The 12,172-nt window shown below is 44.6% G+C and overlaps 1 protein-coding gene across 1 annotated transcript in view; it reads right to left on the bottom strand.

The window, feature by feature from the left end:
* PKD1L3 (polycystin 1 like 3, transient receptor potential channel interacting) overlaps positions 1-12,172 on the bottom strand; it is an 80,927-nt gene that overhangs the window by 54,741 nt on the left and 14,014 nt on the right. The window contains 7 exon segments of the mRNA XM_032156057.2: positions 3,214-3,445; positions 4,232-4,360; positions 5,668-5,794; positions 5,889-6,016; positions 7,928-8,104; positions 8,997-9,128; positions 11,136-11,384. Coding sequence (XP_032011948.1) covers positions 3,214-3,445; positions 4,232-4,360; positions 5,668-5,794; positions 5,889-6,016; positions 7,928-8,104; positions 8,997-9,128; positions 11,136-11,384 — 1,174 coding nt within the window.

Here is a 12,172-nt window from a genome sequence, read left to right as displayed (position 1 = left end):
ATGATTTAGAATGTATTACAAGGTTTAGAAAAATGAAATGATCACACACCTAAGTTAGCAGATAGAAGACTAAGGTAACAAAACAAACCCCAGGGTGAAGCAAAGATAGGGATAGGGTGGCTTCAGGAACAAAGCCCAGGACTGCACGCCAGGGACCAGAGGTCGGGCCTGGCTCTGTCACCAGCTGGCTGGTAGGGGCTAAGGCGAGTCACTCAGTCTCTCTGGGCCTCAGCTTTCTCATCTTTCAAATAGTCCTGTCTCTCAAAAAAAGGTTCCCGAAGGCCCCTTCCAGCTCTGAATGACGTATCATTGCCAAGATCAGCAAGAAAAACTGAGTGAATGGCCAGGCGCAGTGGCTCACGCCTATAATCCAAGCACTTTGGGAGGTTAAGGCAGGAGGATTATTTGAGCCCAGGAGTTTGAGACCTAGCTTGGCGAACATGGCAAAACCCTGTCTCTACTAAAAATACAAAAAATCAGCCAGGCATGGTGGTATATGCGCCTGCAGTCCCAGCTGCTTGGGAGGCTGAGGCATGAGAATCACTTGAGCCCAAGAGGCGGAGGCTGCAGTGAGCCGAGATCACACCACTGTGCCCCACCCTGGGCAACACAGTGAGTGAGACTCTGTCTCAAAACAGAAACAGAAACAAAACTGAGTACGCCTTTGGAATTGGGACGGGCCCGCTGATAATTCACACAGACTCTGTAGTGGGCAGCCCGGTAGTGAGCATTGCTGCCTCAGGGACTTTTCCTAAAAGCAAGAACTTAAAAGTGATTGTCACTGTGTGAGCGGGGCCCATGCGAGAGCCAGAGAAAGTTCTTTCCAATATGGAAGGTGGTCATGATGGGAGACTGTAGCATGCTTCTCCATTCAGATTTTTCCTAACGTAAAAATAAATACAAAAGTGTAGCTCTTGTTAAGACTTTTCAGTACTACATTTAAAGTTGATACCCACAGAGCATGTTTTTGATCAAGTATATCTGGGCACTATTTATATATATCAGGAATTTTTATTTTTTAGAGACAGTGTCTTGCTCTGTCATCCAGGCTGGAGTGTAGTGGTATCATCAAAACTCACTGCCGCTTTGAACTCCTTGGCTCAAGTGATCCTCTTGCCTCAGCCTCCCAAGTAGCTAGGACTACAGGTGCACGACACCACAACTGTTTTTTGTTTTTTTTTTTTTTTGTAGAGACAGAGTCTCGCTCTGTTGCCCAGGCTGGTCTCAAACTCCTGGGCTTAAGTGATCCTCCTGCCTTGGCCTCTCAAAGTGCTGGCGTTACAGGGGTGAACCACTACACCAGGCCAGACATTTTTAACTTTAATGTTATGTCTCAGAAATTCTTTTTTCTAAACTACAATACAGTCATTCTGATCTTATACCAAGACTTATTGAGATATCATCAGGCCTTTCTTCCTCAAATCTAATATTAGAAATAAAGTTGAAATACATAGGACATATTTCATATACAGTCATCTAGAATATACAAATGCAAAATATATGTAACTCATGGTGCTGTAAACCTTAGTTCTGCTGTCAGTCTCAACATGTTATTATGAAAATCTTCAACCATAAAAAGAGAATTTTACAGGGAATAACCATATAACCATTAACTAGATTCTACAATTAACATCTTACTAAATCTGCTTCCTTACATACATATCCTTATCCATCCTATAATCAATCTTTTAAAAAAATGCATTTCATAGTCACATGTGTCTACACATGTGGTAAAATCACACAGGACTCAATACACACACATACAGAAATGTGCTTATAAACCTGGTGAAATCGGAATAAAATCAGTGATTGTATTAATGTTATTTTCTGCTTGTGATATACTATAGTTATGCAAGACACTGCCATTCAGAGAAACTGGATGAGAGGTATACAGGCTGTTTCTGTTCTTTTTTTTTTTATTTTGAGGCAGGGTTTCTCTCACCCAGGCTGGACTGCAGTGGCACAATCTCAGCTCACTGCAACCTCTGCTTTCTGGGTTCAAGAGATTCTCATGCCTCAGCCTCCCGAGAAGCTGGGATTACTGGCGTGCACCACCATGACTAGCTAATTTTTGTAGTTTTAGTAGAGATGGGGTTTCACCGTGTGGGCCAGCCTAGTCTCAAACTCCTGACCTCAGTTGATCCACCTGCCTCTGCCTCCCAGAGTGCTAGGATTACAGTGGGATTTCAGGCATAAGCCACCGAGTGCCCAGCCTGTCTTTTTTTTTTTTTAAAGACAGAGTCTTGCTCTGTAGCCCAGGCTGGAGTGCAATGGTGCGATCTTAGCTCACTGCAACCCCTGCCTCCCAGGTTCAAGCAATTCTTCTGCCTCAGCCTCCCAAGTAGCTGGAATTACAGGTGCCCGCCACCACACCCAGCTAATTTTTTGTATTTTTAGCAGAGATGGGGTTTCATCATGTTGGCCAGGCTGGTCTCCAACTCCTGACCTCAGGTGATCCACCCGCCTCGGCCTCCCAAAGTGCTGGGATTACAGGTATGAGCCACTGCACCTGGCCTGTCTCTGTTATTTCTTATAACTAAATGCGAATCTACAATTATCTCAAAATGAAAATTTTTTTAAAAAAGAAAAAAAAACAACATGGCCACATGCAGTAGCTCATGTCTGTAATCCCAGCACTTCGGGAGGCTGAGACAGGAAGATTGCTTGAAGCCAGGAGTTCAAGACCAGCCTGGGCAACATGGCAAGACCCTGTCTCCACAAAATTTTTTTATTTTTTTGAGACGGAGTCTGGCTCTGTCGCCCAGGCTGGAGGGCAGTGGCCCAATGTTGGCTCACTGCAAGCTCCGCCTCCCGGGTTCACGCCATTTTCCTGCCTCAGTCTCCCAAACAGCTGGGACTACAGGCGCCTGCCACCGCGCCCGGCTAATTTTTTTGTAGTTTTAGTAGAGACAGGGTTTCACTGTGTTAGCCAGGATGGTCTTGATCTCCTAACCTCATGATCCGCCCGCCTCGGCCTCCCAAAGTGCTGGAATTACAGGCGTGAGCCACTGCGCCAGGCCCACAACATTTTTTTAAAGAAATTAGCCAGACATGGTGGTGTGCACTTGTAGTCCCAGCTACTTAAGAGGCTAAGGCAGGAGGATCCCTGGAGCCTGACAGTTTGAGGCTACAGTCAACAATGATGGTGCCACTGCACTCCATCCTAGGCAAAAAGAAATCAAAGTAAGTTTCTGACAGCTGATTGGGTTTTACCTTTTTGCCACACCTTATCCTTCGGAAGGGTGATGTTCAGGTGGAAGTGAGTGCAGTTAGGCTGATACTGAAACCCCAGGAAGAGCGTCATTAAAAGGGGAATGTCAGGATCTATGCTCACTATTAGAGATTTCTCCAAGGAAGTGATGTTCACTGTGATTGTAAGCTGATGTGTGCTCATGTTGAGGCTGGTGGGATGGGTTTCCACGCTCACATTTCTCCAGAGCATGATCTAGAATAAGAGACAGTTAATCATTATAATGGTCCATCCATTGATGTCTTTCAAAATCCTTTATATTGATAAGGTAAGGAAACGTCCTTGGTCTTCTTTTTTTTTTTTTTTTTTGAGATGGGGTCTTGCTGTGTTGGCCAGGTTGGTCTTGAACTCCTGGTCTCAAGCAATCCTCCTGCTTCAGTCTCCCAAAATGCTAGGATTATAGACATGAGCCACTGTGCCCAGCCAGGTCTTCCTCATTGGATGTTAGTAGCTAATACTGCTGGGGTTAAGGATAAGGACATAGTCCAAGACCTAAAACACTTCTTATTCTTATTTTTGAGACCAAGCGTTACTCTGTCACCCAGGCTGGAGTGCAGCGGTGCGATCTCAGCTCACTGCAAACTCCACCTCCTGGATTCAAGCTATTCTCCTGTCTCAGCCTCCAGAGTAGCTGGGATAAACAGCCGCCCACCACCATGCCAGTTAATTTTTGTATTTTTCGTAGAGACGGGGTTTCACCATGTTGGCCCGGCTGGTCTGGAACCCCTGACCTTAAGTGATCTGCCTGCCTCAGCCTCCCAAAGTGCTGGGATTACAGGCATGAGCCACTGCACCTGGCCCTCTAAAACACTTTTTCTAAGGATAAGGTGTATCTCTTTGTAAAAGTCCCTAAGATGTTAATAACAAAACAATAGCACTGCCATCAGTCTAACATAATTCCCTTTAAGTTGTTGCATCCTTCCATCGTGTTCCAGAATATCCCATTCTCTTCTATTTCATTCCCTAAGAATCAGTTCCTACCTCAATGTCCTCCATTAAATCATGGACTTGGAGCAATTTACGATTAGCGCTTAGTAACACACTTCCAATGCTTCCAACAATGTTTCTGTTGTCCAAATCCTTGAAGGGATTGAAAGCTAGTCCTGTTATCTAAACACAAAGAAAAGTCCAGTTTTACCCGTTGTTGAAATATTTTTAAATGACCCCAAGAGAAAGATATATCATATATGTATATACACGTCTGTGTGTATATATTTATTTTTATTTTTTTGAGAAAGAGTCATGCTCTGTCAACCAGGCTGGAGTGCAGTGGCGTGACCTCGGCTCACTGCAAGCTCCACCTCCCAGGTTCAAGCGATTCTCCTGCCTCAGCCTCCCAAGTAGCTGGGACTACAGGTGCCCACCACCATGCCTGGCTAATTTTTGTATTTTTAGTAGAGATGGAGTTTCGCTATGTTGGCCAGGCTGGTCTTGAACTCCTGGCTTCAAGTAATCTGCCTGCCTCAGCCTCCCAAAGTGTTGAGATTATAGGCTTGAGCTACCACGCCCAGCTGGACATCATGTATTAAAGTAAATGTTGGGATGTGCCCCCTACTAATACCGCAAATGATATAACATTACCCATTATAACCTCTATGAGAAATAGTAAATTAAAGAAGAATTATACTTGGGACCCCCAGAATTATTATTTTTAATCTTTATATCTAGAGGATTCTTTTTACTAGGAAGTAACTATTCTGCTCTTCAGGATAAGGCAACAATGCTACTTGTATTTGTCAGGTAACTGCTGAAAGAAATACAATATATTGCTATGACTGGGTTGGTATACTGAGTCAACAATTATTTAGATAGTCTCAGTTTTTGTAAATAGTGCAGAGGCCAGGCATGGCTCATACCTGTAATCCCAGCACTATGGGAGGCTCAGGCGGGTCAATCACTTGAGGTCCGCAGTTCGAGACCAGTCTGGCCAAAATGGCGAAACCCCACCTCTACTAAAAATATAAAAATTAGCCAGGCGTGGTGGCCCATGCCTGTAATCCCAGCTACTTGGAAGGCTGAGGCAGGGGAATTGCTTGAACCTGGGACGCAGAGGTTGCAGTGAGCCGAGATCGCGCCACTGCACTCCAGCCTGGGTGACAGATTGAGACTCCATCTCAAAAAAACAAAACAAAAAACACAACAACAAAACACAAACCGCAGAGTTGAAATCAATTCAAATTACAACACAGAAATTTAGTTAAATCCAGAAATCTGTTTAATGTTCCCAATTTCTACAGTGGATCATTTTTAAGAGGACTCTATCCCTGCCAGTGTAAAATAAAAACGAATGCTACATAAATTCTCTCATCTGATCTGGTCTGTTCAGCTTACATTTCATGGTACATTACTTTCACCCAAATGCCTACATGGCCATCAGATCCCATTTTCATTCTGATCACAATCAATTTCACACTCACTTGGACAGTAACTCCTGGGTGTTTATTCAAGAGCTCCTTCAAAGCTGAAACCGACGGAAAGCCTAGCCTCACAGGGGCTGGGTGACCCAGAGTGTAAGAGCTCAGCGGTAAAGTTGATATGTTTTGTCTAATGAGAAAAGTTAAAATGGAAGTCAATTTTTGTATGTCCTCTGAAAGTGAAAAACACAGTGAAACTCTCCCTGTTCCTTCCTCCCATTAACCTGCTCAGCAGCAGAGTAGCAATGGAAGAGGTCAAAGTCACTGAAGACTCGGGAGACTGGTTCTGCTCTAGAAATGCTTCCCCGATATTCCCAAACTCCACCAAGGACATTTCCAGGATGTCTTCTACCTGCATGGAGAGGAAAACAGTGTGTGACTTGTAAAACCCGTGTCTTATGTTAGTAAAACAATGTTTTGGAGAAGATTGGAAGGTGAATTTTCACAGTGTTGTAATGAAGGGTGGTATTTCTTAGAGAGGGCCTTGGAATCTCACAGAAAGTACTTGCAACCTGGCTAAAGACTTACCATCCTTTGAATCAAACTAAGAGGGCCCGCCAAGGAAATATGCCTTTGCCCGATCATATAATTGCCCTAGACCTGCTCATGATAAGAGTTTTTAAATGACAGCTTTATTGAGGTGACTTTCACATATACAATTCATCCACTCAGAGTATATAATTTAACGTTTTTTAGCATATTCGCAGGGTTGTGCAACCATCACCACAATCTAATTTTAGGATTCATCCTCCCTAAAATAAACCTGGTGGCCGGGTGTGGTGGCTCACACCTGTAATCCCAGCACTTTGGGAGGCTGAGGCAGGTGGATCACTTGAGGTCAAAAGTTTGAGACCTACCTGGCCGACATTGTGAAACTCTGTCTCTACCAAAAGTACAAAAAATTAGACAGGCATAGTGGCATGCGCCTGTAGTCTCAGCTACTTGGGAGGCTGAGGTGGAAGAATAGCTTAAACCCGGGAGGCAGAGGTTGCAGAGAGCCCAGATCACGCCACTACACTCCATCCTGGGCACACAACAGAGTGAGACTCTGTCTCATAAAATAAAATAAACCTGGTACCCATTAGTAGTCACTCTCCATTCCCCCATCCCTAGTCCCTCTAGCTCTAGGCAACCATGAATCTACTTTCTGTGTCTACAGATTTGCCTCGTTGGGACACATCATATAAATGAATCACAACATACAGTCTTCTGTGATGGGCTTCTTTCACCTGGCATAATGTTTTCAAAGCACATGTTGGAGCACGTACCAGGACTTCATTCCTTTTCGTTGCTGAATAGCATTCCATTGTATGAATAGACCAGATTCTACTTGGCCATCCATCAGATCATAGATGTGTGGGTTATCTCCACTTTTTGGCTATTTAGCTATTAAACCATGCTGCTACAAACATGAGTGTACAAGTTTTTGTATGGACATGTTTTCAACTCTCTTGGGTAGACACTAGGAGTAGAATTGCTAGGTTACATGGTGATTCTATTTTTTACATTTTAAGCAACTGACAAATTGTTTTCCAAAGCGGCTGCATCATTTTATAATCGAACAAGGGATAGGGTGGCAAGTTCTCTGCATCTTTGCCAGTACTTGTTATTTTCTGTCTTTTGGGGTGTGAAGTGGTATCTCATTTTAGTTTTGATTTGCATTTCCCTAATGACCAATGATGTTGAGCATCTTTTCATGTGAATAGCGAACATAACCTATTGAGTGTTTGCTTTATGCCAACACTTTCCTAAATTCTTTTTTTTTTTTTTTATGCAGTCTCGCTCTGTTGTCTGAGCTGGTGTGCAGTGGCATGATCTCGATTCACTGCAACCTCTGCCTCCTGGGTTCAAGCGATTCTCCTGCCTCAGCCTCCTGAGTAGCTTGGATTACAGGCACGTGCCAACATGCCTGGCTCATTTTTTATTTTTAGTAGAGATGCAGTTTTGCCATGTTGGCCAGGCTGGTCTCGAACTCCTGACCTCAGGTGATCTGCCTGCCTTGGCCTCCCAAAGTGCTCGGATTACAGATGTAAGCCACTGGGTCCAGCCCCTAAGTCATTTTCACTTGATTACAGCACTAGGGAATCTTGGCTTACTGGTGAGGTGGGGAGACCCTGGAGAAGGCTTGGCAGAGGAGTTTCTTCTGCAGCACAAACTTCAGCAAGATTATCTTTAAAGGTCTGGGGAGAGGCTGTGATACGTGGACCTGTCAAGATTAAAATGCTTCTAAGCAGATCTGGCCACCTGCATATCTGGCGCCTACCTGCTCAGTATCACTCTTGGATTCCAGCCAACTTCTTTCTCCAGCTTTGGTGGCATTGTTGAAGGAATGAAAGGGGCAGACAGTCGCAGGAACTTTGAAGCTCAGACTGTTATTGTTCTGAAATGGGATCCTGAGTAACTCCTCACTCAGGTAAATAAGGGAATTGATGAGATTAACCTGGGAGGATTAGAAAGCAAACACACACCCCTGAATTGTTTGATTGCTTTTTTCTTTTTTTCTTTTCTTTTTTTTTAGACAGAGTTTCACTCATGCTGCCCAGGCTAGAGTACAATGTCGTGATATCAACTCACTGCAACCTCTGCCTCCCGGGTTCAAGCAATTCTCCTGCCTCAGCCTCCTGAGTAGCTGAGACTACAGGCATGAGACACCATGCTCAGCTAATTTTGTATTTTTAGTAGAGACGGGGTTTCTGCATGTTGGTCAGGCTGCTCTCGAACTCCCGACCTCAGGTGATCTTCCTGCCTTGGCCTCCCAAAGTGCTGGGATTACAGGTGTGAGCCACCACACCTGGCCTATGATTGCTTTTTAAAATTTTACTTTTAAGAGATGGGGTCTTGCTTTGTTTCCCAGGCTGGAGTGCAGTGGTACAATCATGGCTCACTGCAGCCTCAAACTTCTGGGCTCAAATACAGTCTTTATAATGCTAAGCTTGGCATAAGGCACAATCTCCAGATTCTCTTTAGTTTTTTTTTTTTTTTTTGGAGACAGTCTCTCAGCCACCCAGGCTGGAGTGGAGTGGTGGGATCTTGCCTCACTGCCTCCCCATCCTGGGTTCAAGTGATTATTGTGCCTCAGCCTCCCAAGTAGCCAAGATTACAGGTGCCCGCCACCGAGCCCAGCTAATTTTTGTTTTTTCAGCACAGACGGGTTTTGCCATGTTGCCCAGTCGGGTCTCGAACTCCTGGTCTCATGTGATCCGCCTGCCTCGGCCTTCTAAAGTGCTGGGATTACAGGCGTGAGCCACCGCACCCAGCCTGAGATTCTCTTTTTCTGTTTTCCACTTTTCCCTCTCTCCTATCTTCTTCCCTCCCAGTCACCCTCCGCTTACCTGAACTGGCTTAGAAAATCTTGGGGTTAAGACTCTTAGTTTCTGAAGGAACTCACAAGCTTCCTGTAGTTTGTTATGAGCTTTTTGCAAACCACGATCTGCTCTGCTGAAGTTCCCTATCTCATCTATGACCTATTGAGAACAAAGAATTTGTCAAAATTACTTATACAAAATTACTGTACTGTAGTAGTCGGGGAGATTATTTTAATCCAAGTTGACCTTGGATAGCATTATAAACTCTATGAACCACAGCTCTCTAAAACAGTGATTACTTTCAGAAGCTTTTCTGGGAGTGGACAGAATTTATTTCTACTTCTTCCATACAATAGAGAAAATGAATAACGAGATTATACAATGATTGCTCCAAGGGCAAATATGTCTGGAAATGAGATTTATAGCAGTAACTTTAAGTCTTAAGGCCATGAAGATGAGGGAAACTTGGGAATCAAAAAGCCAAAACCAAACTTTTCTATTCAGAAGTATGTTTTCCTCTCAGGCTTCCCTCTGTGCGTGTTTCCCTCCATTCAAGTGTTTGTATTTAAGGTTGGGTGCGATGGCTCACGCCTGTAATCCTAGCACTTTGGGAGGCTAAGGCAGGCAGATCACTTGAGGTCAGGAGTTCAAGAGCAGTCCGGCCTACATTGCAAAACCCTGTCTCTACTCAGGAGGCTGAGGCAGGAGAATCTTTTGAACCCGGGAGGCAGAGGTTGCAGTGAGCCGAGATTGCGCCACTGCACTCCAGCCTGGGCGACAGATCGAGAATCTGTCTCAAAAAAAGAGTTCATATTCAAGAGGTAATGACTTAAAATGACTCATAGCAAGAGGTGGGAAGCAGAAAACCTCCCTGCCCTAAGAAACAAACTGAGCAAATGGCCGTGGTCCCAAAGCCTAAGCGGCTACTGCACTTGAACTCGAAGTCCAACCCTGAAGCGATCACCATTAATGCCAACTACGTGGTCCATTTCTGGAGAATAGCTCCCTCACAACCTAATTCAATGACATATTCAAGAAATCTTGATTAAATGCTGAACACTGCTAAATGCTCTTAATAGTTCTAATAATTTAGTGTAGATTCTTTTAGATATTCTATACTTCAGGATTTCTAAGAAAAAACAAAACAACAACAAAAAAACTCTCTTTGTTTAAACTCCTGTAGGTCAGTTTCTCCCCCAAATAGAACACTGAATTTCCATTACCGTTGCAGGCAGATCCAGAGTGAACAGGATTATGTTTTAGCAGGGAAATGTTCAATTGCATATAAACAGGGCTCGTTTGAGTTTAGGAAAAAAAAGCATGAGGGAAGCAGGATTATTTTCTTCAGTCAATACTGTCAAAGGGGCTTTGCCTTTGAGAGTTTTGCTCTGTTGCCCAGCCTACAGCACAGGGGCACAATCATGGCTCACTGCAGTCTGGACCTCCCAGGCTCAAGCGACCCTCCCACCTCAGCCCCCGCCTCCCCCACCCCCGCCAAGTAGCTGGGACTACAGGGGCACGCCACCACACCTGGCTAATTTTTTTTTGAATTTTAGTAGCGAAAAGGTCTCATAATGTTGCCTAAGCTGGTCTCAAACTCTTGGGCTTAAGTGATCCTCCACCTCGGCCCCCCAAAGTGCTGGAATTACAGGCGTGAGCCACTGTGCCTGGCTAATTTTTTTGAACTTTGGTAGAGACAAGGTCTCGCTATGTTGTCCAGTCTGGTCTCAAACTCCTGGGCTCAAGCGATCCTCTCACCTTGGCCTCCCAAATGCTGGGATTATAGGCGTGACTCAGTGAGCCTGGCTGCCTTGTCTATGTTTTTGGGAGGAAGGAAACAAGGCGCAGAGAGAAGACAGTGAGTAGGAGGAATTGTCTAGAGTTTGCTGCTGCTGAAAAAGCAGGGTAGGTGAACAAAACTTCTTCCCCATCTGAAGCATCAAATACAATAGCATTAAATAGTGTCATTAATGAAATGCTGGGCTGTATACGTGCCGTTAAATTGGCTGTTTCCATGGACTTGTTTAGTTTTTGCTTTGGACTGGCATATATGCTGGTCTGTCAGGCATTCTTAGGTGTAGTTCTGCAGGGAGGCAAATGGGTGAACCAAGTACTTTTTGGGGGTCACAAAGCTACCTAGCTGTGACTTGAATTTCCCACGTTTACCTGACCAGACGTATTCTGCAATGGCATTTGTAGATAAGAGGTGAAGGTATTCGGATGAGCTTCTTCCTTTGGGCTTGCAGTTGTTTCTGCCAGAGATCGCCCAGCGTGTGTGACAGACACGGGCGTGGTGAGCTGTGTTATCACAGGGAGAGGCTGGCTGCTGGGTTCAGATGTGGCTGATGTTACCTGCGATGTGATACTTGGTAGTACTGAAGGAAATGGGCTGATGGGATGACACAGGGTCTTGGACTAAAAGATAAAAATATGTAAAGGAAAAGGCTGAATCTGATTTTACCATTTAATAATTAAGGCAGCATTTCCCCAAATGCTCTGAAACTCTGTCCTATGAGATACTAATAGGCATTTCTGTTCAAAAAATCTGTGCTCAAACAGAATTTTGAAATTTTGAATTTTGAAATTTTAAGAAAGCTGCACATTGACATTCATGATTTATATTAGTGTATTTGTCAATCATTCCATAAATTGTTAGACAGCTATACGGTGCTAAGAATGTTCTGGAGAACTGAATATGGCAATGAGCAAAAGGCGCCAAGTTCCTGCCCTTGTCGAGCCTCTGTGTTAGTGGTAGAGGCAGAAAGATAAACTATGTCATGGATTAAATAAGTGCTATGAAGGAAACAGTAAAGCTAAGCAGAGAGAAAGTGGATATCACAGAGGGTGTTCAGTGGTAAGGAGAGGATTTCTTGAGACTGGTTGTCACTCTGTCACCTGGGCTGGAATACAGTGGCACAATCATGGCTCCCTGCAGCCTTGACCTCCTGGGTTTAAGTGATCCTCCTGCCCCAGCCTCCCAGGTAACTGGGACTACAGGCACACACCACGCCTGGCTACTTTTGAGATGGAGTCTTGCTGTTACCCAGGCTGGAGTGCAGTGGTGCCACCTCAGCTCACTGCAGCCTCCTCCTCCCAGTTCAAGCAATTCTCCTGGCTCAGCCTCCTGAGTGGCTGAGACAGGGTTTCACCACCACATTGCCCAGGCTGGTCTCAAATTCCTGACCTCAAGTGATCCGCTGCCT

The sequence above is a fragment of the Hylobates moloch genome, unplaced genomic scaffold, assembly GCF_009828535.3.
Source record: "Hylobates moloch isolate HMO894 unplaced genomic scaffold, HMol_V3 SCAFFOLD_6, whole genome shotgun sequence".
NCBI classification, from domain to species: Eukaryota; Metazoa; Chordata; class Mammalia; order Primates; family Hylobatidae; genus Hylobates; species Hylobates moloch.
This window is presented reverse-complemented; position numbering and strand designations above follow the sequence as displayed.